At 39.2% G+C, this 22,798-nt stretch overlaps 1 protein-coding gene across 1 annotated transcript in view; it reads left to right on the plus strand.

Moving 5' to 3' along the window:
• CSMD1 (CUB and Sushi multiple domains 1) overlaps positions 1-22,798 on the plus strand; it is a 946,508-nt gene that overhangs the window by 671,103 nt on the left and 252,607 nt on the right. The window contains exons 11-15 of the mRNA XM_035109950.3: positions 3,328-3,431; positions 4,715-4,827; positions 18,256-18,438; positions 20,607-20,933; positions 22,057-22,251. Of these exons, the coding sequence (XP_034965841.3) occupies positions 3,328-3,431; positions 4,715-4,827; positions 18,256-18,438; positions 20,607-20,933; positions 22,057-22,251 (922 nt within the window). The remainder of the gene's footprint in view (positions 1-3,327; positions 3,432-4,714; positions 4,828-18,255; positions 18,439-20,606; positions 20,934-22,056; positions 22,252-22,798) is intronic.

The following is a 22,798-nucleotide window of genomic DNA, read 5'->3' on the forward strand; positions in this document are numbered from 1 at the left end:
ACCTCTGGCATCATGTGATCGGCAGGTGGATTGCCCCACCTACCTGCCACATTTGGTCAATAAGGCCATTCCTGGTAAGAATCTGACACACAAAGCCAAAAACATTCCGCGCCTCTGGGAGTTTTGACTGTGAAATGGACCTTCCTCTCCCTGTTCTGAAGTTCCCCCAACCCTCTGAAAGTTATTTTGGAAGGGCACAGGTTGTACACGTGGAGAGATTGGGAGGGGGGGGAGTTATGTGCAACAAGTGGGAATCTTAGTGCTGACAGTGTGATGGCATTGGATGCTACCTTCAGATGTAAATAATCTTTACTATTGAGAAGGAATAACTGGATTTTTTATATCTAGCTACTTTTTATGTTTCTTTTTTTTTAAACCATGGTTATGTAAAAAGTATTTTGCATCTTAATCATTGCCCTCACCTAAGCACTTGAAAGGGTACAAAATGTATTTTTCAACCTTTGTGGTATTGCCTTCAAAGTTATTTTCCACTGAAACAATTAATTAAGTGTGACTATAACAGGTTTACAAAGACAAAGGATAAAACGTCCACACATAATAGATCACTGAACTCTGGCATATGGTGAAAACAAAATTGTATGTGATTTGATTTTATAATGATTTCTTTTTTTTCGTGCCAACTAACTATTACACAAATAGCTTGTTTTGGATCCCATTAGAATTATTTCTAGTTTTTTTAAATCTTTTGTCAATACAACTGTAAATATTCACCCGTGCACAGTTACTGTGGTTCTGGATATGTTATTGTTATGAAAGCACATCACATCAGTCATTTGAAGCATATGTCTGCTCAGCAAAGGCAGCAACGAACTGAAAAATTGGTATTTTGTTTGTGTTTTTTTAAAACGGATTTGCTCTGCAGAGAGGGGGAGAAATCTAGAGTTATCGCCCCCACCCCCACCCCCACCCATGAAAAAAATGCACACACGTGGTATTCAGCTCACAAATGGTCACACAATTTGGCAATAGTTCAAGAGTTTCTTGAACTACACATAAGCAGTTTAGGGATTCATTGACTTCCAGCATATTTAAATGACTCTTGTTGACATCCTGCTCTTACGAGAGCCTGAAAATAGCTGCTGCTACACCCATTGTTGTTGACCAGTTGAAAGCAGTCTAATTGCAATAAGGGATGTCGAAAGTTAGCAAGGTCTGGTCCGACCCATATTTGTTGCAACCAGCACTGTTTTTTTCCCCTTTTTGCTGAAGTTTGTCTTCAAAATGTGTGGACAGACAGAAAGCCTCCTGGGAGGAAGTTCCATAGATGGTATGCCACTACCAATAATATCTTGTTACTACCCTCCTAATTTTATCATTTGAATTGGACCACATGCATGACATCTTCTTTTGATTATAATTCCCTGGTGATTTGGATGCTGCATCAGGTCCTTCAGGGTTTGATGAGCTTGACAACAAAACTTTGAATTGGTTTAAATAATGATGAGACATTTATTTCCTTTTGGTGTTATTACCTGATCCTGCTGTTCAAATTATTCTTTTCTTTCACATGAAACTGATATATATATGTGTGTGTGTGTTCTAAAAAAATTTCAAATGCCTTCACCTGCTTTATTAAATTGTATTGCATTATAATACAAAATTATTTCACTTTTAAATGGTAAGATATGTCTTTTTTCTGTTCTCCACATCTTTGTGGTATACTACCTGCTAATCTCTGAACATATATACAAATACATGTCCAGAGCTTTATAAAAATGTATACCACTATGATGTGAGGAGCAGACAAATAAAAACTACAAATCTCTTAATGATTATATATTTCATTTTATATTTCTGTAGTCTTGCAACCCATAAAACATTGATTTTCAAAGACTTCCTAGAGACAGATACTTTTCTCTGTGTTTACTTTTATTACTCTTATTTTTTTAAAAGATAGTAATTCTTTTTCTATCAAAAACTTTTATGACCGAGACACTGCTGCACTATTAAATATTCCTAGCTTGGTCAGATGTATACTACGCTAGAGCATGTTGAATTTTTTTCAGCTTTCAAATTCCAAAAAAATGAGGGGTGCTAAAAAGTTGTAACATGACTTGGGAATTCATAGGATATTTCAGTTAAATTAATAAAATTTAGTTTTGCTTAATAAGTAGCTTGTGTGTTCAATTGCAAAATAATAATATTTTTAAAAAGATTGTCAAGTGCTTGGAGTTATATTATTTATTAATATAAATTATCTTATAACTGCTGCCTCCCACATTGTTTTTGCTGCACTAGCAGCACCTAAGTGCGCTCTCCAGGGCTCAAGCCTGGGCATTGTGTATGGAGGTCCTGGGCTGCCCAGATGGTAAGACTGCCCCCTTTGGCCTTGCTGATGTGGTCCAAATGAAAGCAGAGCAATATGTTTGGCACCAGCTTTGCTGCAATAGTTGCTGGAAGGAGACATACAGTGGTACCTTGGTTCTCAAACTTAATCCATTCCAAAAGTCTGTTCCAAAACCAAAGCTTTCCAAAATCAAGGCGCACTTTTCCGTAGAAAGTAATGCAAAATGGATTAATCCGTTCCAGACTTTTAACGACAACCCTTAAAACAGCAATTTAACATGAATTTTACTATCTAACAAGATCATTGATCCATAAAATGGAAGCAATAAACAATGTACTGCAGTCACACAATCAATCAATCAATCAGTAGCTGAACTGGGTTCCACACAGTCACAAAAACAAAACAAAAAGAGCTGCAAAAATGCAAAATAAATAGCAAAAACAGACAGACCTCAGCCTAACACTCAAAACGGAAGCGTGGCACTCAAATCGGAAGTGTAACACTCTTACGGAGCACATTCGGCTTCTGAAAACAGTTCGCAAAGGAGCACTTACTTCTGGGTTTGCAGTGTTTGGGTTCCAAGTTGTTTGAGTACCAAGGCGTTTGAGAACAAAGTACCACTGTACAAGACACCATTCAACCACCTCAGATACTCCACTCTGGATTTGTTTAGAGTTTACTCTTTAGCATTTGCCTGCATCCCCAGAGATGCACTCCAGTGTTTCTCAAGACTGACAGATGCCAACAGGACCAACAGAATTTCTTATTGGTGAAGAAGCAGTTTATGTGCTTCTTCACCAATCGTAGACATAACAAGCTAAATGTTGTCCTATAAAATATATTATTATTATTATGGCATATTTGAATTCATCACACCCAAATCTATACATTTTAAACCGCTCACTGAATAAATTTGCAAAAAATTAACATTTGCCCCTAAAATAATAATACTACAATGTAAAGCACAGTTGCAAAAAATATGATCAGCTGACAAATATGGTCCTTTCCTATCCTAACAGGTCATAAAGCTTGCCTTTGAAGAATTTGAGCTAGAAAGAGGATACGACACCCTGACAGTAGGAGATGCTGGAAAAGTGGGAGATACCAGAACCGTGTTGTATGTGTAAGTACACAATAACATTCTTTCTTTTCTTTTCTTTTTCTTTTTGTATAACCTTCCCTAAGAAAGGGTCCCCACTTTTACTATTTCATTTTTACTATTCATTTTTAGCTTAAATTGAGCAGGTTTTTTTTTTAAAAAAAAGAAGTCTAAAGACTATTTGGAAAGTACATGCACAGAGCAGGAACTGGGATGAAACAACAACAGGAAGCAAAACAAGTAAAACCACTTAATGCATAAAATAAAATAAATAAAAGTTAACATTGTACACATACTAGATGGAGCTAGTGCTTCTTACTCTTAATATTTTTAAAGACCTGCTGTTAATTCTAGCTAGAAAGTAAGCTTGGGTGCACCCCAAGACCCACAATTTCAGTGGTGTGCCTGTTGAGGAAGAGCACTCACTGCCTTTTGTATTGAGATGTACAGCCTTATTTTAACTATTGTGCTCATCACAAAGACACTGAGACTTCAGTGATAGTTGAAGGGATAGCTCAGTTGGTAGAGCATGGGACTCTTAACCTCAGGGCTGTGGTTTCGAGCTCCGCACTGGGCAAAAGATTGAGCATGTTCAAAGAGCACAGGCTACCTCAGTTACCTTCAGGAACAATTACTTCTATGGGGTTTGCACTGGTGTTTTGGGGCTATGCTAATGGTAATTTTTCAGGGCAGAGGGACTGACTTCCCCCTTTGTGGGATTTCTTTTTTATAAAAAAAATGTTTGCAGAAAGTTTAGGAGCTCCTTGCATGATGCAAATGGTGCAACAAAAGAGTGGTGGTGTAGGCTGTTGGATGCATCCATTAAGTGTCACAGATTTCATACAGAAAGTGCACGTAATGTAGAAAGTCAGGCGCCTACGGAGGTATTTAAATAAGGACAATTGCTTTCACCATGTTCCTCTCTTGAGAGAAGAGAATGTTCTGGCTTCCTTAATAATTCAGTAATTGCTATCTCTACCCAGATTGTTGCTGACATTATTGTGTTGTCTACAAGTTGCCTTATTTCACCGTGGACTCCGACACCTGCCATTTGAGTCGACACTTCCGACTCATGCCAGCCTCTGATTTCAACATGCAAACATATCACTCGCTACCTGCCGTGACTTCATAGAGCTCTTATAACTGGCAGGTCCTTCTTTCGTATCTTTGTTCTAGCGTGACATTTCACTCCGAAACCTGGAGTCGTCGTGGAGCAATCACTCTGTTAACTGGAAGGGCATAATGCAGATATGACAAGGCATCACACTTGTGTCTGTGCATGATGCTACGGTTTCTTTTATCTACAGGCTGACTGGCTCTAGTGTCCCTGATCTCATAGTGAGCATGAGCAACCAAATGTGGCTCCATTTGCAGTCGGACGACAGCATTGGATCACCTGGATTCAAAGCTGTATATCAAGGTAAATTTCTGATAGAATGAATAAGTGAAGCCACTCTAGGCAAGTACACAACTAGTCTGTGCTAGAAAAGTAAACTAGAACTGGGTGTTATAGCCAGTACTGCTTCAACCCACTCCTGCTGCACCTGATTCATTTTTATTTTAAAACTGCTACTATATTCCATTACTTTTGAGCAAGCTCAGTTTTAATCAGAATGAAGGCTTTCCCCTTAGGTGTCTTTCTTTCTTTGTTTTGTAGGAATGTTCAGGGAGGCAGGAGAGGAAATATTGTTTAATGATATCCTTCCTAACTTGTGTTAGCAAGTTCTATGTCTTAGCAAAGTTTTAAAATTCCCCTTTAAACACAGGTTTGCTTGTTGCAGGTTTGTCTGAACCTCTCTATAGAAGATTCCTGGTAAGGTCTCTTCTTGTCCCTCTTAAAAAGAATATACACGACAATCTTATTAAAGTGAATATAAAAGCAGTTTGCTCACATTCATTCAGTTCACAGTTAGCTCCCTGAAGGCAGACTTAGGTTACAGAAGTATATATACATGTGGAACTATCCCATAAGGGAGTTAGTCCCAAGTGTACTGCAGGCAGGCAATCACTTCTGCTCACACATAGAGAAAAACAAAATGGAGAAGAGAGGAGCAAAAGAAGATAGTGTGCTCCACTTCCCCAGATTAGGCCACACACACACTCTAGTCACTTGCAGAGGAAGTCTTGTCCCAGCCCAGGAAGAAACAGGAAGTTTTCTCCTGGCTGGTACAAAGTATCTCCTCGCATGTCCATTCTAGAATGTTTCTACTTGACTGCTATGTGTCTCACATCCCACATGTTTAACTGTACTTTGATACATCTTGGGGTTCCCCAGAGCATGCTAATGCATGCATTTTGTTTCTCAGGTGCCCCACTTTGGGTACAATGCTGTTGGCACAAACCACCCAACTTTGCTGTTAGGAGTGATCCTTTGTTTGTCCGTGGATCATAAAAAAAACACCCGCTATTCTTATAGGAATGGATCCAGAGATTGATCTGTAGAAAGAGGTAGCTAGAAGCTGACTTTCCTCCATCTTTTCACTAGCAGTCCCCAAGTGCCCCAAAAAGGCTGTCTTGAGGGTCATGGGACCCTGCTGAATGAAGTGGGAAATTGCAGGAAATCAGGCAGTTTCTTTGAGAGTTAGCCCAGGAGTGTAGCAGGAGAGGAAAGGGTTAGCTCATTGGTGGGTTTATTCTGCTTTATTAGTTGCTCTGTTTGATTGTCAAAGGCTACCAAATTATTGCTGCATTTGGGAGCTATACTGCAACAAAAAAGTGATTTTAAAAAAAGCAGACCATTGTGGGATAAGAACACGTTACAAGATATGCATTGACTGGAAACGAAGCATTGTGACTGCCCCCAAACTCTTGCAAGTGCAAACAGTGTTGAAAACAAGATTGTGTGTGACAACCCTGATAGCATCAATGTGCAACACAAGGAATAGCTAGAGGGGACCTCGGTGTAGACAAAACTGAGCTGTATGAACCAAAGATCTGACTCAGTATAACGTTGCTTCCTATGTTCCTAGTCCATTCTCTACTGATTGATTGTGATAGTATTTGACACCCCTAAATCTTAATTGGATAGTGCTACACACCATGCCACTTCTGCTCAGGTTCCTAACATTCCAAGACAGGCCTGCAGAAACTTTGGAACATCTTTTCTATGAGTGAATCATATGGGAGGGCACAAGTGTATGGGGTCGTTCACTGAGTACTATTTCCTTGGTATGTATTTATGCAATTGGCTCTTTCCACATGGTTCCATCATTTAGCTGTACAGTAGTCCTCAACCTTGAGGGTTCTGTCTATGGAAAGGGAGTTATGTGCTTTTGCAACTAAATCACAAAAGAACTCATTCCTTATTCTTATTCCCATTGAAAGGCCCATTGATCAGGCCTCCTCTCTGTGTTTGCATTATTCAAATCCACACCCTCCCTGCTGTAGGGGATATGCTGGTGAAAAACATGTATATGGGTATGTTGAAAAGGAAAAAAAGCATACATGCAATTTATTTATTTATTTATTTATTTATTTAGATATTGCTTCGGTTTCCTTTGAGTCATGCAGGATTAATGCCGTACTGTCCAGTTCATTTTCCAATATTTTAGAAGCAGAAATGTTCGTAAAGTGTATGTAGGAAATGGTGTAATATGATATGACCATCTTATTGAGTCCAGGAATTTGCTTGCTAAAAAAGGAATGGACAAATTGTTTATATGGAGCTGTAGCTACCAGGTGTATGGTCTGATAAGACTGCACCTCAACCTTATGGTAAGCAGAATTTGCCCTTTCAGGAAAAGCAAAGGGATTAATCTACATTTCTTTAGAAACAGAAACTCCCATGGGGCATAGTGCTGCACCTTTGCAAAGTTTGCTAACAAAGCTCCATACTACAAGCACCGTGCTTTAGCAGCAGCCATCTTGTGTAGTTTAGCTGCCTTTGAGCTAATCTTAGTTTTTTTGTGATTTCCCCCCACAACAAAATGGCATATCTGCTATCTTTGAAGTGCTCCTCATCTGCTGATTGGCTGGCTGGCTTTATGTGGTGACATATTGTAGCAGTTCAGCCCAACTCTGGTGATGGGGGGGTGGGGCTTCTAAGGTGGGCCTCCCCAAGGAGTTTGTTAAAGATTCCTAATTAATACACTGTTCACATTAAAAGTGGCTTTGGTTCTTCTACCTTAGTTTTTAGCCAAGTACTTAAGAACGTGTCAGACAAAACAGGTACAGGATTTATTAGTAAGTAATGAGAGCAATATTTCAATGCCGTTTTGTGTGAGCCTGAAAGGGAAAATGTTTGTGTTGCTAATTAGTGGTGTTTGCTTATCTAATGTGGAAAGAAAACCCCTCCAACAGAATATGAACATTCAAAATATTTCTTACGGTACAGAGCACCAATGTAGGAATGGAGAAAGCCTGGGAACAGATGAGACAAGCCAGGCCTTTTTCTAGGCAGAGTAGTAGGGATGGAAGGAGCTGTTCATATCAACTCTCTGAATTTCTTATTTTTTCAGTCTTAAATTTAGTTATTCACATTTTTTCAGTAATGTGCAATTCTGGGGAATTGTGGAAAATTAAAAGGATGGCTGCACTGCTTTGAGTGCTGCCCCTGCAGCCAGTCAAGCCCACCAGGGCCCACTGATAGAGGAGGGGGCATGCCATGATCCCCAAGTCCCTCTCAAAGCTGAAAGGCTCTGCTCACTACTATTGCATGGATCTTCAAAACATGATGTCTGCTTCAACGATGCCAAGAATTTTGTTTTCAGGGTGGGATCACTGAAGGATCTGCCTTGGGCTTCCCTGCTTACTCAGACTGAGTCCCTCGCGCCCCTGTTTATGTGGCATGTTATTTGTAAGTTTTTATTGTTCATTGTAATATAAGAACTATTACACTAGATTCAAAAGCTTACCATAAGCTGCGTGAACATGGGAGAGTCAGTGTGGCGTATTGGTTAGAGTGTTGGACTAGGGGCCTGGGAGACAAGGATTTGAATCCCCACCTGACCATGATGTTCACTGGGTGGTGTCGGACCGGTCAGTCACTCTCAGCCTAACCTTCTTCGCATGCTTGTTGCGGGGATTAAATTGGGAGGGGGGGGAGGACCATTCAAGCCACCTTGTGCTCCATAGAGAAAAAAGGTGGGATATAAAGGGATTTTGAAGTGGGATATAAATGCCTCAAGAACTGCCACTCCCCGTGTGAACCAACTTGGACCCTGCAATCATAACCTGAGGCCTTTCTTTCTGTGCTTCCTACATGGGCAACATGAGAACGGGCCTTTTCTGCCATGGCTGCCTTTCTGTGGAATGCTCTCCCCAAGAAGGCTCGCCTGGAGCCTCTGTAACATTTATAGGCAACCGAGCAAAAATATTTCAGTGCAACCAGGCCTTGGTCTGATTAAATGATTCACGGCATTTTAAATGTCTCTGTGGGAAGGGATTTATTTATTTATATTATTTTGTGCATTTTGTGCATTAATGTTGTAAACTGCCCTGTGCTCTTTAGATGAAGGGCAGCGTGTATATATTTCTTTTTAAAAAATACATAAAAATAAATAAATTGAATAAATAAATAATATTTCAAAGTATCTAAGCATTGTATTCAACAAAGGCATTCAGGGAGCTGAACAAATGATGTCTGCTCTACACACAGCTATCTGGAATCAAGTTTGAGGGTTGTGAGGACAAGCTGTGCATTGGTTTAGTTGGAGTCAGCTCGAAATCAAAAATAAATAAAAGCAATACATCCATACACTTCTTTTTCTTTTCACAAGAGTGACAAAGAACAAAAACAAAAACCACCCTTGCTTCAGGTGGAATGTAAATGCAAAGTTGTCCTACACAGAGAATGAACAAATAATATCCAGCAGAATTTCAGTCGCTTCTGTCAATAAAAATCCTTTTGAGCTGTCAAATTCTGAATCCATTGCACCTGTTGATAAAATGTATTTCTACAAATCATGTTTTGTATAATTTGCCATAGCTATTTAAGTAGCAGCAGGGGGTAAATTAAAGTAGATTTCCTTCGTGCTGGGCTGCCGTGTAGCAAAAAAGCAAGCTTATTTTTAGATACATAGCTAAAGAATGCTTCCAAGTAAGATGGCTCATATTTGCAACATTTGCAGGCAAACTCATGTTTGACAGTGAAATGAGTTTTATTATATTTAGCTTTGTCAATTTCCCAGATTTTAATAAGAGCAATCAGAATGCAATTTCATCTAATCTTTCACAAAATTATGCAAACATTTCTGAATTCTGTTGTTTGAAGTCCTAAAAAAAACAAAAAAAATTATCCAGTAGTGTCTGATTAACTGTACTGTGATAAAACCAAGAGTTTGAAAGATGCTTTTAAGACTTACCGTATTTAAGAATTGCTAACGAGAAATGTTATATTTTATTTTTAACCTAGTATGTAATTTAAGAAATAATACTACGAATCTAAGATTGTGATGCCTATTTAAGCCAAGAAGTACTCTTATTTTAGCATTTGGTAAACATTTTGTGGGTGATTTTTAAAAGCGCTATGATAATCAAACCATTAAACTCATTTTTTGTTTGTTTTATTTATAGTCATTTTAGAATTATTTGTCTAGTCTTAGCTAGTCGTATCTGAATTTCATTATATCTTTCTCTACCAAGGTTTGCTGTCTGGCCCTGGAAATAATTCTGACCATGTAATAGCTAATGTATAGGCTATGCCTGGACAAATGTTTTTCAATGCAACATAATGTAATAGCAGCATGGTAGTTTCTACACAGTGATTAGCTGGACTTAAGAAAAGACAGTGATGAACGGGACAAGGTGTAATAAGGTGCACTACTTAAAATAATACTACTCTTGATTCTGTGATCATAAAAATATGCATTCAGTATATATATATGGAGTAAAGTACTCTGCAATGTATTAAGCTAAGCATTTTCCATAAGATGCAGTCTGATTTTTTTAAATAATAATAATAATAATTAACCAGTTTTGTTTGTTTGTTTCTTACAGCAGTGTAATACCTATGCTTTGGTTGCTAGCATTGGAAATAAGAATTCAGATAAGAGTAAATACATCTTCATTCAAATTTTTAATTTGTTTGCACTGAAGACCAAAACAAATAATCACACAGCTTGCTACCTTTAAAAAAAATGGGACATATTTAAATTTCATTCAACCTCTTTGGGAATTGCCTTCTTCCTTATCAATATTGCCCTGACTGTGAGTGAGTTTTGAGGGTGCAGCAGAACCAGCCAAAGGTGGTCATAGGGATGGCAGTCATTTAACAGGCCACCAACAGCTAGTAGGATCAGATTGGATCAATTGACTTGGATGGATCCAAGCACACAACTTGCTCCGACATGGTCTGGAGCCCAGCTGAGCCCTTAAAACTAGTCTCCCTAACCCAGCACCTACCCTTTTGGACTAGATGGACATGCTTCAAGGGAAGTCCTAGTGCCTGAAATGTTCAACTCCACACAGTTGTGACTAGGCAGGTGTTGCCTTCAGAAGACGGAGAGTAGATCAAAACGTGCTTGGGGTGAAGGTAATGGTTCCATGGAAGGTCCTAGCCCAGGGCTGTTGCCCAAGGTTTTTCCAATTTGGAGGTTGTTACACACACACCCCATAGTGTGTCTCTACCCCTGGACTCTGAATCACTGTTTGAAGCCTGGGCTGTGATAAGTTTCACCTAGAATAAGTGAAACCCAATTAACCTGATCCAGACGTTCTGAATTTTTCACATGAGTTCTAGTATTCATATAGCTGTCCTAAAACTGGAAGGTGCTTGATGGGGTTTCCCACCTTAGCTCTCAAATTGCACATGTGCTTCAAGTTCCTTGAAGATGACCTACTATTTTGCTACTGTCTAAAAAAGAATAATGAAAGAATATTAATAATTTTACACATCACTTCAACCAGGTTACTTGACACCAGAGCAATTTATTTTTATCATGCTGGACACCAGGTTTAATATTAATGAAAATGGAATTAAAGGATTACCATGGCTCTGTGTAAAGATGTACGTGGAGTGTCAGTCCAACAGCTCACTGCAAAAAGAAGGAAACATCTCGAATTATTTTTGTTACATTGGCACCTACTTAATTTCTCCTACTCACACACAGCATTTCCCCCTAACATTGGTTGAAAACAACCCTAGCAAAATCTTATGATCTAGATCAGGCATCTCCAAACTTCAGCCCTCCATATGTTTTGGACTACAATTCCCATCTTCCCCGACCACTGGCCCTGTTAGCTAGGGATCATGGGAGTTGTAGGCCAAAACATCTGGAGGGCCGCAGTTTGGGGATGCCTGATCTAGATGCTAAGTTTCCACATTTTGTTCTGTTTGTTTATATCATTCAATTAGCTTGAACAATATTACGTTAAATTTCTGCAATAACATTTCAAGTAAGAAAAAATTAGTTTGCCCTTCAGTCTGAAGCTTTTTGATGCGTGACACCTACATTCTGATGATAAAAATCAAATACGATGCTTCAAATAAGTGTTGTGTTCACCTTCCATATTGCTTCCCTGTTTTCATTTTCTAAATCGTGTTACTTTTAGTAGCCCGCCTCTCAAAGAGAGAAGCACCAAATGATTTGACTAAGTGAAATGGGTAACTAGTAAGTACATCACTGCCTGGGTATTTTCTTTCAGAATACTTTTTTAAGGAAACACACATATGGCTCCTTAGACAGTGGTTAGTTAACATAATTTCAGCTAAATGTATTTATGAAGGAAAGCAGACTTCTAAAGAAAAACAGTTTTTAGTAGTCAATATTTTATGAGTTAGAATACGGAAATAAGAAGCAATGGGTTTGCCACGAAAATTCCTCTACCTGTTGCATAGTGCGAAGACCAGTCCTTTTTTCACTGTTCTCTCATTCCATTAGTCAACTGATTAGACAAAGTTGGTATTATCCATAGTAGGAAAACTCCACACAAACTACCGTATGTTTTGTTTTGTTTTACTGCAATGTAACCAACAGGCACATATAAACATTTTATCTATGTTCTTGTCTGGTCATACCAAAGCTTGCAAGTCTAATTGCATTTACTAATATATCCAATTTTGCATGTTTTAGCTAGCACATAGAAGCATGCCTGCTCTTTTCCTGAAGTTAAACACTGTTTCTATTGCCTTAAATGCCCCTCATTTTTAAGGTTGTTAGGCAAGTGTAATGGTGTTTCCTAGAAAGATTGATTTCCTAAAATATCCACTTCTGACATTTTGTGAACCAGGAGCTCATGGAACGTTATAGAGTAAAGATTTCTACTTGTGAAGGGTAATGAACTGCAATAAACAGGATGTTTGTGAAATTAGGGCCTGCTGTGTGGGAAAATGATTGAGAAGACTGTGTTACCCTAATGTACTAAATGATGCATGTGAGTTTGAGAGAGCAGAGATTAGGGACTTCACACTCCAAGACACTGAAATTTATAGTAGAGGCATCCAGTTTTAGGAAAATGTGGAATTTTAAATCTCTGTATGATACATTCCTGAATAGATAAAAATAAGTTTAGTTTTTGAGTCAATAGAATTTACAGATGTATTGAACAGGAACATCACATTTGGTTCAAAATATTGTTTTGTTTTTTAGAATGAAGGCAAATTCTGAATAGATGAAAAAGAAGTTGCAGTTGAATTCTTGGAAGACTTAATTCATTTATCTTAACTCAGTTTTTAATTCAGATTTTAAGATATGAATCTGAAAAGGGCCAAGAGGATCTAGAAAGTGACGGCTACACATCTACCATCTGCTAAAGGAATTGTGCTACCTACCAGCTCTCACAATTTTATCTCCTGATCTGTTTGTTCTTTAGAGAGTGAAATCCATAAGAGCAAGCAGAGTGATTTCTCTTGATCTGGAGAGCAATTAGAGGGATCTTTCATCTCAGATCTCACTGTTAAGCACTGAAGCATTGAGATTGGAGATAAGGACTTCAGATCTTTCTTGATGTCCTTTAGAAAGTATCTCTGGGTTCAAGAGACCTTCCAGTACCTATTAAAGATCCTGGGTATCCCTGAAGCTGGATGCTTGTTTTAAGCAACCCGCCTCCCACTTCCAGTTTTCAATTAAAGTGCACATTTCTCAGTTTCATTGTTGCCTCCTGACACTGTGTATAGTCTGGCAGAAATGTCCATTTGAAAAGCCTGGGAGCTTCCCAGAAGCATTTAAGCCTGTGTATTTATCCAGCAACATGGTCAGGGTAATCTGAGCAAGCCATGTCTCTTGCATGAGAAGGAGTGGGAACAACAGCAGTGAGTGTCAGTCTGTGGCTGGTGGAGGAGACCATGTGTTTCTTAAGCCCTGGCACATCACCAACAATATCATTTGCAAAATTGATTGGGAAAGTTCTAGGACCTAGAAGCTTCTAAGGCACGGGCTGAGCCTTAATAATATTGTTTTCCTTAATCAGTTGACGATCAGAAAGGAAGGAGTTCTTAAGTTACAAAGGATGTCCATGCACGTTACAAAGTAGTAGTAGTAGTAGTAGTAGTAGTAATATATACCAACCACTCTGGGTGGCTCCCAACAGAATATTAAAAACATGATAAAACATCAAACATTTACCTTAAATCTTCCCTATACTGGGCTGCCTTTAGATGTCTGCTAAAAGTAAGCTAGTTGTTTATTTCCTTGGCATCTGATGGGAGGGTGTTCCACAGGGCGGGTGCCACTACTGAGAAGGCCCTGTAACCTCACTTCTTGCAGTGAGGGGACTGCCAGAAGGGCCTTGGCGCTGGACTCAGTGTCTGGGCTGAATGATGGGGGTGGAGACACTCTTTCAGGTATACTGGGCCGAGGCCGTTTGTTAAGGTTCTTGCTGCTATGACTTTTTGGTACCAAATTTGCTTAAATCTGTATCTGTTTTTGATAATGTGATTGTGGCTCTTTAGCTTTAGTTTTCCACTGCTGTCATGCCATATAATAGATGGGCTTGAGCTAGACAAAATTGTATGTCCTATGGAAAGACTTGAATTGATACTCAGCATCAGCAGGTAATAGCCGTGGTGACTGGTGAATAACAATTGCTGAGAACCGCAGGTGGGCGGAATGTTGTTGTGCTTGTGTCATGCTTTCTGGCTTCCCACAGGAATCTGGGTGACTACTGTGAGACCAGGAAGCTGGACTTGATGAGCTAGTGGCATGATCCAGCAGCTACGCCCTTCTTATCTTGTTAGGTTCATGGCCAATTTTAAGAATGGTCCTACTGTCCTTGTTTAAGGCACAATTTCTAACCGGCGTCCTCTCTTCGTGGTTAAATCTGTTCCCACACCCAGTTTGGGGCACAGAGATTTACAATGGCGCTGTCAGGTACCCATAATAATCACCCAACCACCTTATCCTCTTGTTATAGTCGGGATGCGGGTGGCGCTGTGGTCTAAACCACTGAGCCTCTTGGGCTTGCCGATCAGAAGGTCGGCGGTTTGAATCGCCATGACAGGGTGAGCTTCCATTGCTCTGTCTCAGCTCCTGCCAACCTAGCAGTTTGAAAGCACACCAGTGCAGGTAGATAAATAGGTACCGCTGCGGCAGGGAAGGTAAACGGTGTTTCCATGTGCTCTGGCTTCCATCATGGTGTTCCGTTGCACCAGAAGCGGTTTAGTCATGCTGGCCATATGACCCAGAAAGTTGTCTATTGACAAACGCTGGCTCCCTCGGCATGAAAGCAAGATGAGCGCCACAACCCCATAGTCGCCTTTCACTAGACTTAACCATCCAGGGGTCCTTTGCCTTTACCTTGTTACAGTTGCCTAGTAGGAAAATCATACATTCTCCCAGATAAATGCAGCCTCATTCTTTATGCCTGATTAGCATCTTGAAGGTAGTTGTGAGAAGTGCTCTCCAATGTCTGGTTTATTAGATTTCTTGTGCTCCTTTACAGAGCTAAAAATGAAATTGTGAACTCCAGTGGTGCTTATAAATAATTTGGACAGAGCTAAAACTGAACATGAAAAATGGTACTCTCATATTCTCTAAGTGATAGGAGGGAGATGAGTAGCTGTAACATTTCACTTCGCTAGACACATATCATGCATTTGTGGAATTGTAGTACTTTACAGTGTTCATAGAAACATAAAAGGAAAGCTAAAATAACAGATATTCTTCCTATAACACTTAAGCTGTCAAGTATCTTATTAACTTATTTCTTTTGGTTTTTGACAAACGCCACTGTGTCAATCACCTTCCGGGAGGGTGGTCCAGTTAATTCAGATTCAGCAAGAACAACAGCCATTCTGTTGCAGAACGGCAGTCTTGGCAATTTGCCATTGCCGAATGGCAGTGCCAGGGGCAAGTTGCCATTCTCCAGCAGAGGAATTTTGCAGGGAAACTCTAGTGTGTAGCGGCTAAATAATAACTAATGACAATAGTTATCAGTCTATATTAAAAAATCCCACTACAGATGTGAATTTATTAGTAATGCTAAGATGATTGTGTTGGAACCAATTGCTGCTGTTATTAATGGTCACTATACTTGTTTTGCATATATTTAAACTCTTAATTGAATCATTACAAGCTACTTCTTATATTTCATTGTCATTTAACTCTACCTTTTGCAGGCTTTTTCTCCCTCCATGCCAACAAGCTTCTGATGTATTGGATTCTAGTCCAGGAAAACTTGTTCTATGATAAATTTGTTAGCCTTTAAAGTGCCATAAAACTCTTAGTTGTTTCTGTGTTGATTGTATACTTTAATAGGTTTTCTCTTCATTGTTTATGTGTTGAACTGCAATTAGTATTGATGCTGTATAATTGGAATAACCATAGATTCACCCTCTCCATCAATTGTTGTTCAGTTGCTTTTTACACTTTTTTTTTGGTGCCCCTAATACAGCTAAGAGCAATTCATATATGGAAGGAAGTTTTTTGGTAGCATCTAAAACACAGCTGCTTAGCAGTGGCTACATTTCTTAATCCTGTAATAGCTTGAGGTTAGGGGTTTGCACAATGAAATCACAAGATAAATGAATATGCATATGCATATGCATAAAGTACTGACTTTTGTGCAAACAACCAAAGTAGAAGCAGGCCCAAGCAGTCCTCCCTAGATTGGGAGATTTGACTAACGCCTGTCATTCCTGCCCCTCATTTACTTTAGAGATCTGAAAAATTGGGTGCCCTATGACACTGTAGACTTTTCACGTTACAAAGATTAGCTGGTCCCATTCCCACGTTTTCTATAGGATCACAGGTCTTGCTTATTCAGTCATTCATGATCCTGAAGACATAGCATATGTCTTATACAGCTTCTATGCCCTCTTTCACACCTCCCTCCAAACACATATCCATGGCCAGGTCTTCAGTTGCAGTTCTGTTCCCTGCCTCCCAATTATGCATGATCAGAAAGGTGATTATTTCTTCAGCCATTGTGTCATATTCATAACTGTAGTGGTTTAAATGGAAACTGTGGATTATTGGTCCAAAATGTATTAACTTTTAATTGTATTGTAACAGCTTGTTATAGGTGTATTCTGTCTCCCATATGTTTTTACACCTGAGAAAAGCATGAAAACCTTTAACCTAGAATTCCCTATTCTTCGAATCTAATGCCCAATATGTATAGAATTTCTTGTATTTTTTGTTATTTGCAACATATGTATATTTCTTCAAAACTGCCACAGTTCTTCCCTTTAAGGAAGAAAGCTGTGGCGCAGAAAGACTTTGATTAAATTCAGAAGTGTATGATCATCTCATCCCAGTTTGTGAGGCAGTTTAATCTTGTCATGCTATTTACACTGAGAAGATAATAAGTCCCCGAAGATGGTATATATTGCTGGTTTACAAACAAGATAAAAAAGGTCTTTTTGCCTGAACCTCCAAACAGAGTACATGAAAGCAGGAAACAATTGAATAGGATTTATGTTAATATTATTGGCAAACAGAGGAAGCTGATGTTAAATCCGAGCTGAAGAACTTCATAGCTCATTCTCAAACTTCAGAAAGTTCCTGCAGTTCAACTCACTTAGATCAAAAGAAGTTTGAGATTGAATGAGTACAGAAAATAATCCTAGAGGGGATGAAGTTTGTATTGCCAGTTTAAGTAGGTGAGCAAAACAACAGAAATGGTTATTGTCGCTATTATTTCAAACAGTGTTTTATGCTAGATGTAGCATTCGTACAAAGCATTCGTAGCATTCACACATTAGACAAGCTCAGGAGGAACTTAGTTTGTTCCATTGTCGAACTGCTCTTACCCTTCAGAAATTTCTCCTGTCTAACAAGCTCATCAGATCTAGTCCTCCTTCTGGACTCTCAGGCATTAGAAGAGTGCTGTAGGGTTGTGGTTCAGCTGTAGGGCTTCTATTTTGAATGTGTTAGGCCAAGGTTCAATGCCTGGCCTCTCTGGATAGGGCTGAGAAAGACCTCTGCTTGAATCCTGGAGAGCTGTGCTAGTCAGTGTAGCCAACACTGAGCTAAGTTGACCAAGGGTCTAACTCAGTATAAGGCATGATATTCCCCACCAGTCTTCTCTTCTAACATACCCAGTTCTTCAACTTTTCCTCACAGAACTTGTTTTCCACATCCCTGACCCATCTTCATTGCTGTCTTCTGAACCTATTCCCAGTGCCTCCACCTTTCTTAAAATATGGTGCCCAGAACCAGTATTTTATTTCATTTTTTTTTAAAAAAAATTCATTTCATTTTCATTTTAAGTTGTGTACTGCCTTTCTACATTACTATGCACAAGGCGGTTTACAGCAACAAAATACACAACAATGAGCATAACCTTATAATAATCTGATCTGATACAGAACATCATAATAAAACATAACTTTAAAATGGAACGACTTATATAAAATAAAGTAATATTCAACAATGTAATGGTGAAGTAATCACTAATGACGCAAGTGTCTTTGTGTGCATGCAGAGTGCTAATTTTAATTCTGCCAGTTGTTTTACCTCCCTTTATATAGAAATAGAGAAAGGCGGCTGTGGTGATCCTGGGATTCCGTCCTACGGGAAGAGGACTGGCAATAGTTTTCTACACGGAGACACACTTACTTTTGAATGTCAAGCGGCCTTTGAACTTGTGGGAGAGAGAATGATCACATGCCAACAGAATAACCAGTGGTCCGGCAATAAACCCAGTTGTGTTTGTAAGTTACAGTTCATTTTCATTCTTGACTACCTTTAGAAACAGCATGCAGCATACCATAGGTGGCATGATGGGTCAGTGTGTCTGACTGTTAACCAGAAGGTTGGTGGTTCAAGCCCACCCAGGGATGCTGTGGGCAGGGTTCCTGCGTTGGGGGATTGGACAAGATGACCCTCAGCATTCCTTTCAACTCTACAGTTCTATGATTCTATCACTTAGTTCTATTTTGCTATACCTGACCTCTTTCATACATATTCTAGTGTTTTCATTATAATATTTTCTCAATTAGAACATGCCTAAAGGAATTGACCATGCCCTATAGAACATGTATTTAGAGTGGACAATATTGCAAAATAGTCATCATGAACTTACTGAAATTGCATAGAGTATTAATTAATTGAGGAATAATGTAGCTGTTTTATAACCAGCTGCAAAAGGTGAGAACTGTATGCTATGATGCATTTTAATAACAAACCTTAATTCTGTTACCTCTGGATTACAGTGCATTCAGTATGTTTCATGAATTGTCTTCTATTCTTAGCAGTATAATAAGGTGCAATCCTAAATCAGACTTCCTTATCTTGTTACTGAGAATTTGGCAGTCAGATAATGTTAGAATAGAAATTTATCAAAAGAGTGCTAGAAGACAATGGCTTTTCATTTCATGCTATTTTGAGAAGTGAATAGAATAGCTGATTTATACGTTATAAGCAAACAAACAAACTTTTGCTACCTTTGAGTTTTCTCCTTTGTATTGTCTTTAAAAGATACACAGTGCTTTGCTGACCAGCATCCTTCTATCATGTTTGCTCACAGTTTATTAACAGGCAGCAAATTCCCTCAGCAGTACGTTGATTAAAATGGGTGATGTTAAATGTTAGTCATACTCAGAGTATTCCCACTGAAATCAATCAACTTAAATAACTTGTCCATTAATTTGAAAGTGTCTATTTTGAGTAATACTTTGTTGATTTCACCCCAAAAAATTCACTGAAGATTCAGCCCATTTTATTATATAATCACATAACCAAGGAATCTATAAACAGTCATGCAAGGTAAACATTACTAAGCAGAACACTGCTATTTTCCTTAGTAATGTCTACCTTACAAATCTGTTTGGTACAAGGATATCAGCCAATATATCACTATGTTAACTTGTGTGGAACTAGGAGCGGTCAGCAGTCGCCTGACCTTCCATCTGCTGCATAGCTGCTGCTTACCAAGAGGAAAAGGATTGAGATGGTGGTGAGGCCAGCACAGTGCAAATGCACCTGCAGACATATCTGATTTACTCTGTCAGTCTGTTTGCACTGTGCTGACCTCACTGCTGCCTCACCCTCCCTTTCTACCTCCTGGTGAGCAGCAGCAAGATGGGAGACAGGAGTGTCAGTGCCCCGCCAACCCCTACTGTGTGGAACCTCTGTTTTAATCCCACTTTCAGTCAGTTGCAGGAATGAACTACTAGAACAATGCTGAAAGGCTCTGTTGCAAAAGCAACCTAGGATTTTTCATTATCATTGAATGAATGGTAGAAGTAAGGCTAATACACTTACTAGAGATTCAGGTAGGTAGCCGTGTTGGTCTGACACAGTCGAAATAAAAATAAAAAAAATGTCCAGCAGCACCATAGAGACCAACTATGTTTGTTCTGGGTATAAGCTTTTGTGTGCATGCACACTTCTCCAGATACCTTACTAGAGAGTAAGACTAATTCAACATACTAGGATTTACTTCTGAGTAAATGTGTATAGGAGCATGGTGTTACTGAGATCACATGGCTGAGTCCTGCACCTGGATTTCATTGCTCTTTCCCTTTTCATTTATTGTTGGTTCTCAAGTCTTATAATTTGAACTGGTTCTTTCTCCAGTGCTTGTGACTGCTCTTTGACATGTCAGTTTTCTCAGCAGTAACTACCACCACATTTTCTTCTTCATTGCTTCTTCTTCTAAGAGTGAAATACAAATGGAACACAGGGAGTTTTTCAAGCAGTTCATAGTGACCATATCCATTCCTTACTGCTAGTCCTTGAATTAATCTCTGTTAGAAAGAGGTCCTTGAAAAAGGCTTAACACTGAAGATAATGGTGCCTTTTAGACATGATGACTTTTAGAATTTGTGTTTTTAACATATGCATCGTTCAAAGTGTTTCATTTTCTCTTTTTTAATAGTCTCATGTTTCTTCAACTTCACAACACCTTCAGGAATTATACTTTCACCAAACTACCCTGAGGAGTATGGAAACAACATGAATTGTGTATGGTTGATAATTTCAGAACCAGGAAGCAGAATACATCTTATTTTCAATGACTTTGATGTAGAGCCTCAGTTTGATTACCTGACAGTGAAGGATGATGGGATTTCTGACTTACCAGCACTTGGTACTTTTTCTGGCAATGATGTGCCTTCCCAAATAGCTAGCAACGGGCACATAGTACGTCTTGAATTTCAGTCAGATCATTCCACTACAGGAAGAGGATTCAATATATCATACACAAGTAAGTGTGCATTCTCTGAGTTGTACACTAAACATAATGGGCATTATGCAGCTAAAAGTAAGCACTTTTAAGAGCTAGGTTTCAGAGAGCTGAAGTGCATGCTTAACATACCCAACAAAATAACTAGGACTTTAAAAACACTTGACTTTGATTGCATAATGTCTTTCAGTAATATCATTAAGTATTTGTTAGTTTAAATCAGGAACAGGGAAACTGTGGCCTTCCAGATGTTGATGGTCAGATAGCTCAGGTGGTAAAGCATGAGACACTTAATCTCAGAGTTGTGGGTTCAAGCCCCACATTGGGCAAAAGAGTCCTGCATTGTAAGAGGTTGGACAAGATGACCCTTCCAACTCTACAATTCTATGATTCCATTAGCCCCAGCCAGGGCCATTTTAAGCATATCTGGTGCCATGGTGCGAAGATCCCTCCGGCGCCCCCCCTGTTTTCCAGCGCAGCTGTCTGGCGGGTGCAGCGCAGTGGCCCGGCGCCCTGGCACATTGTGCCACCCAGCCTTGCCTTAGAGACGGTCCTGGCCCCAGCCAGCATTGCTAGTAATCAGAGATGGTTGGAGTCAACAGCAGCTATCCGTTTTATCTAGTCTAGAATCTTGTGTCCAGGCAGATGTTTTCAGGAAATTCAGAAGAACCGCTGCTTTTTTGCTGTTCACCCTCTAGCAGCTTGTATGCAGGGGTATAATTCCTCTGAACATAAAGGTATTCAATAGCTATACTGCATGTTAATTTTGGGGTTGCATTTTTATAATTTTTTTGTAATGTGCACATGAAAAAGAAGTTAAATTAAAAATTAAAATGCTTGATGGAATTAAGCATTTCCCCACATGCATACTCTCTAGCTGAGCTGGGCTATTTGGAAACAAGGTTAATACTGATCTCAGTAGTTCTGTTTGGCTCAAAAACGTATGTCACCACTGAAAGAATCAAAATGCTCATACGTTTTGAACATGGTTGACTGCAGGTAGTCAGGCAATCACTGAAGAATCATGTAAGCCCAAAGATAGGTGAGTTAGGGAGACTAGCTGTCTTGTTTAGAATCATGCATCCAAATATACTTACAACCAATTAATTAATTGGCTTCACTTTTTCTTTCCTTTGACACTTAGCATTTGGTCAGAACGAGTGCCATGATCCAGGAATCCCCATAAATGGAAAGCGCTTTGGAGACAGATTCCTTCTAGGAAGTTCTGTTTCTTTTCATTGTGACGATGGCTTTGTGAAAACCCAGGGCTCAGAGACCATAACTTGTGTTATGCAGGATGGAAATGTTGTATGGAGTTCAACTGTTCCGAGATGCGAAGGTAAGGATTTGACCGTGTTCTAGAATGCACATACCGATTTTCTTTAGATATTATGTAAACTGTTTATATGAAGGCAATAAAGACAGCAATAAAATAAAAAAAATCCAAGACCCAACATAAAACAGAGAGAGAGAGAGAGAGAGAGAGAGAGAGAGAGAGAGAGAGAGAGAGAGAGATGACAGGCATCCACCAAGAGGAGAACACAATACCTTAACTCCATAATTGTTTTGGATGTCAGTATTTGAGCAAGAAAACCATAATATTAAATGTAAGCAATTGGTATGTTATTTGTTGTTTGCTGCATGGTGATCAGTAGTTCAGAGGTGGAAATCCTTGGAACTTCTAGACTTATCTTCTTGGCATAGAAATGTTTGGACCATTGTACTTGGAAAGAACTGAGCACAACATTGACCTCCCACAAGAAGAACCACAGCGTTATTTGTCATTCATAGGAACTTTATTTCAGGTCCATCAATGACAATATGTGGAGTTAGAGAATATTAATTACTGTTGATGTGTGTGTGCGCGCACACACACAAATGTTAAA

This window comes from Zootoca vivipara, chromosome 3 (assembly GCF_965207765.1).
Source record: "Zootoca vivipara chromosome 3, rZooViv2.hap1.1, whole genome shotgun sequence".
In the NCBI taxonomy this organism is placed as follows: domain Eukaryota; kingdom Metazoa; phylum Chordata; class Lepidosauria; order Squamata; family Lacertidae; genus Zootoca; species Zootoca vivipara.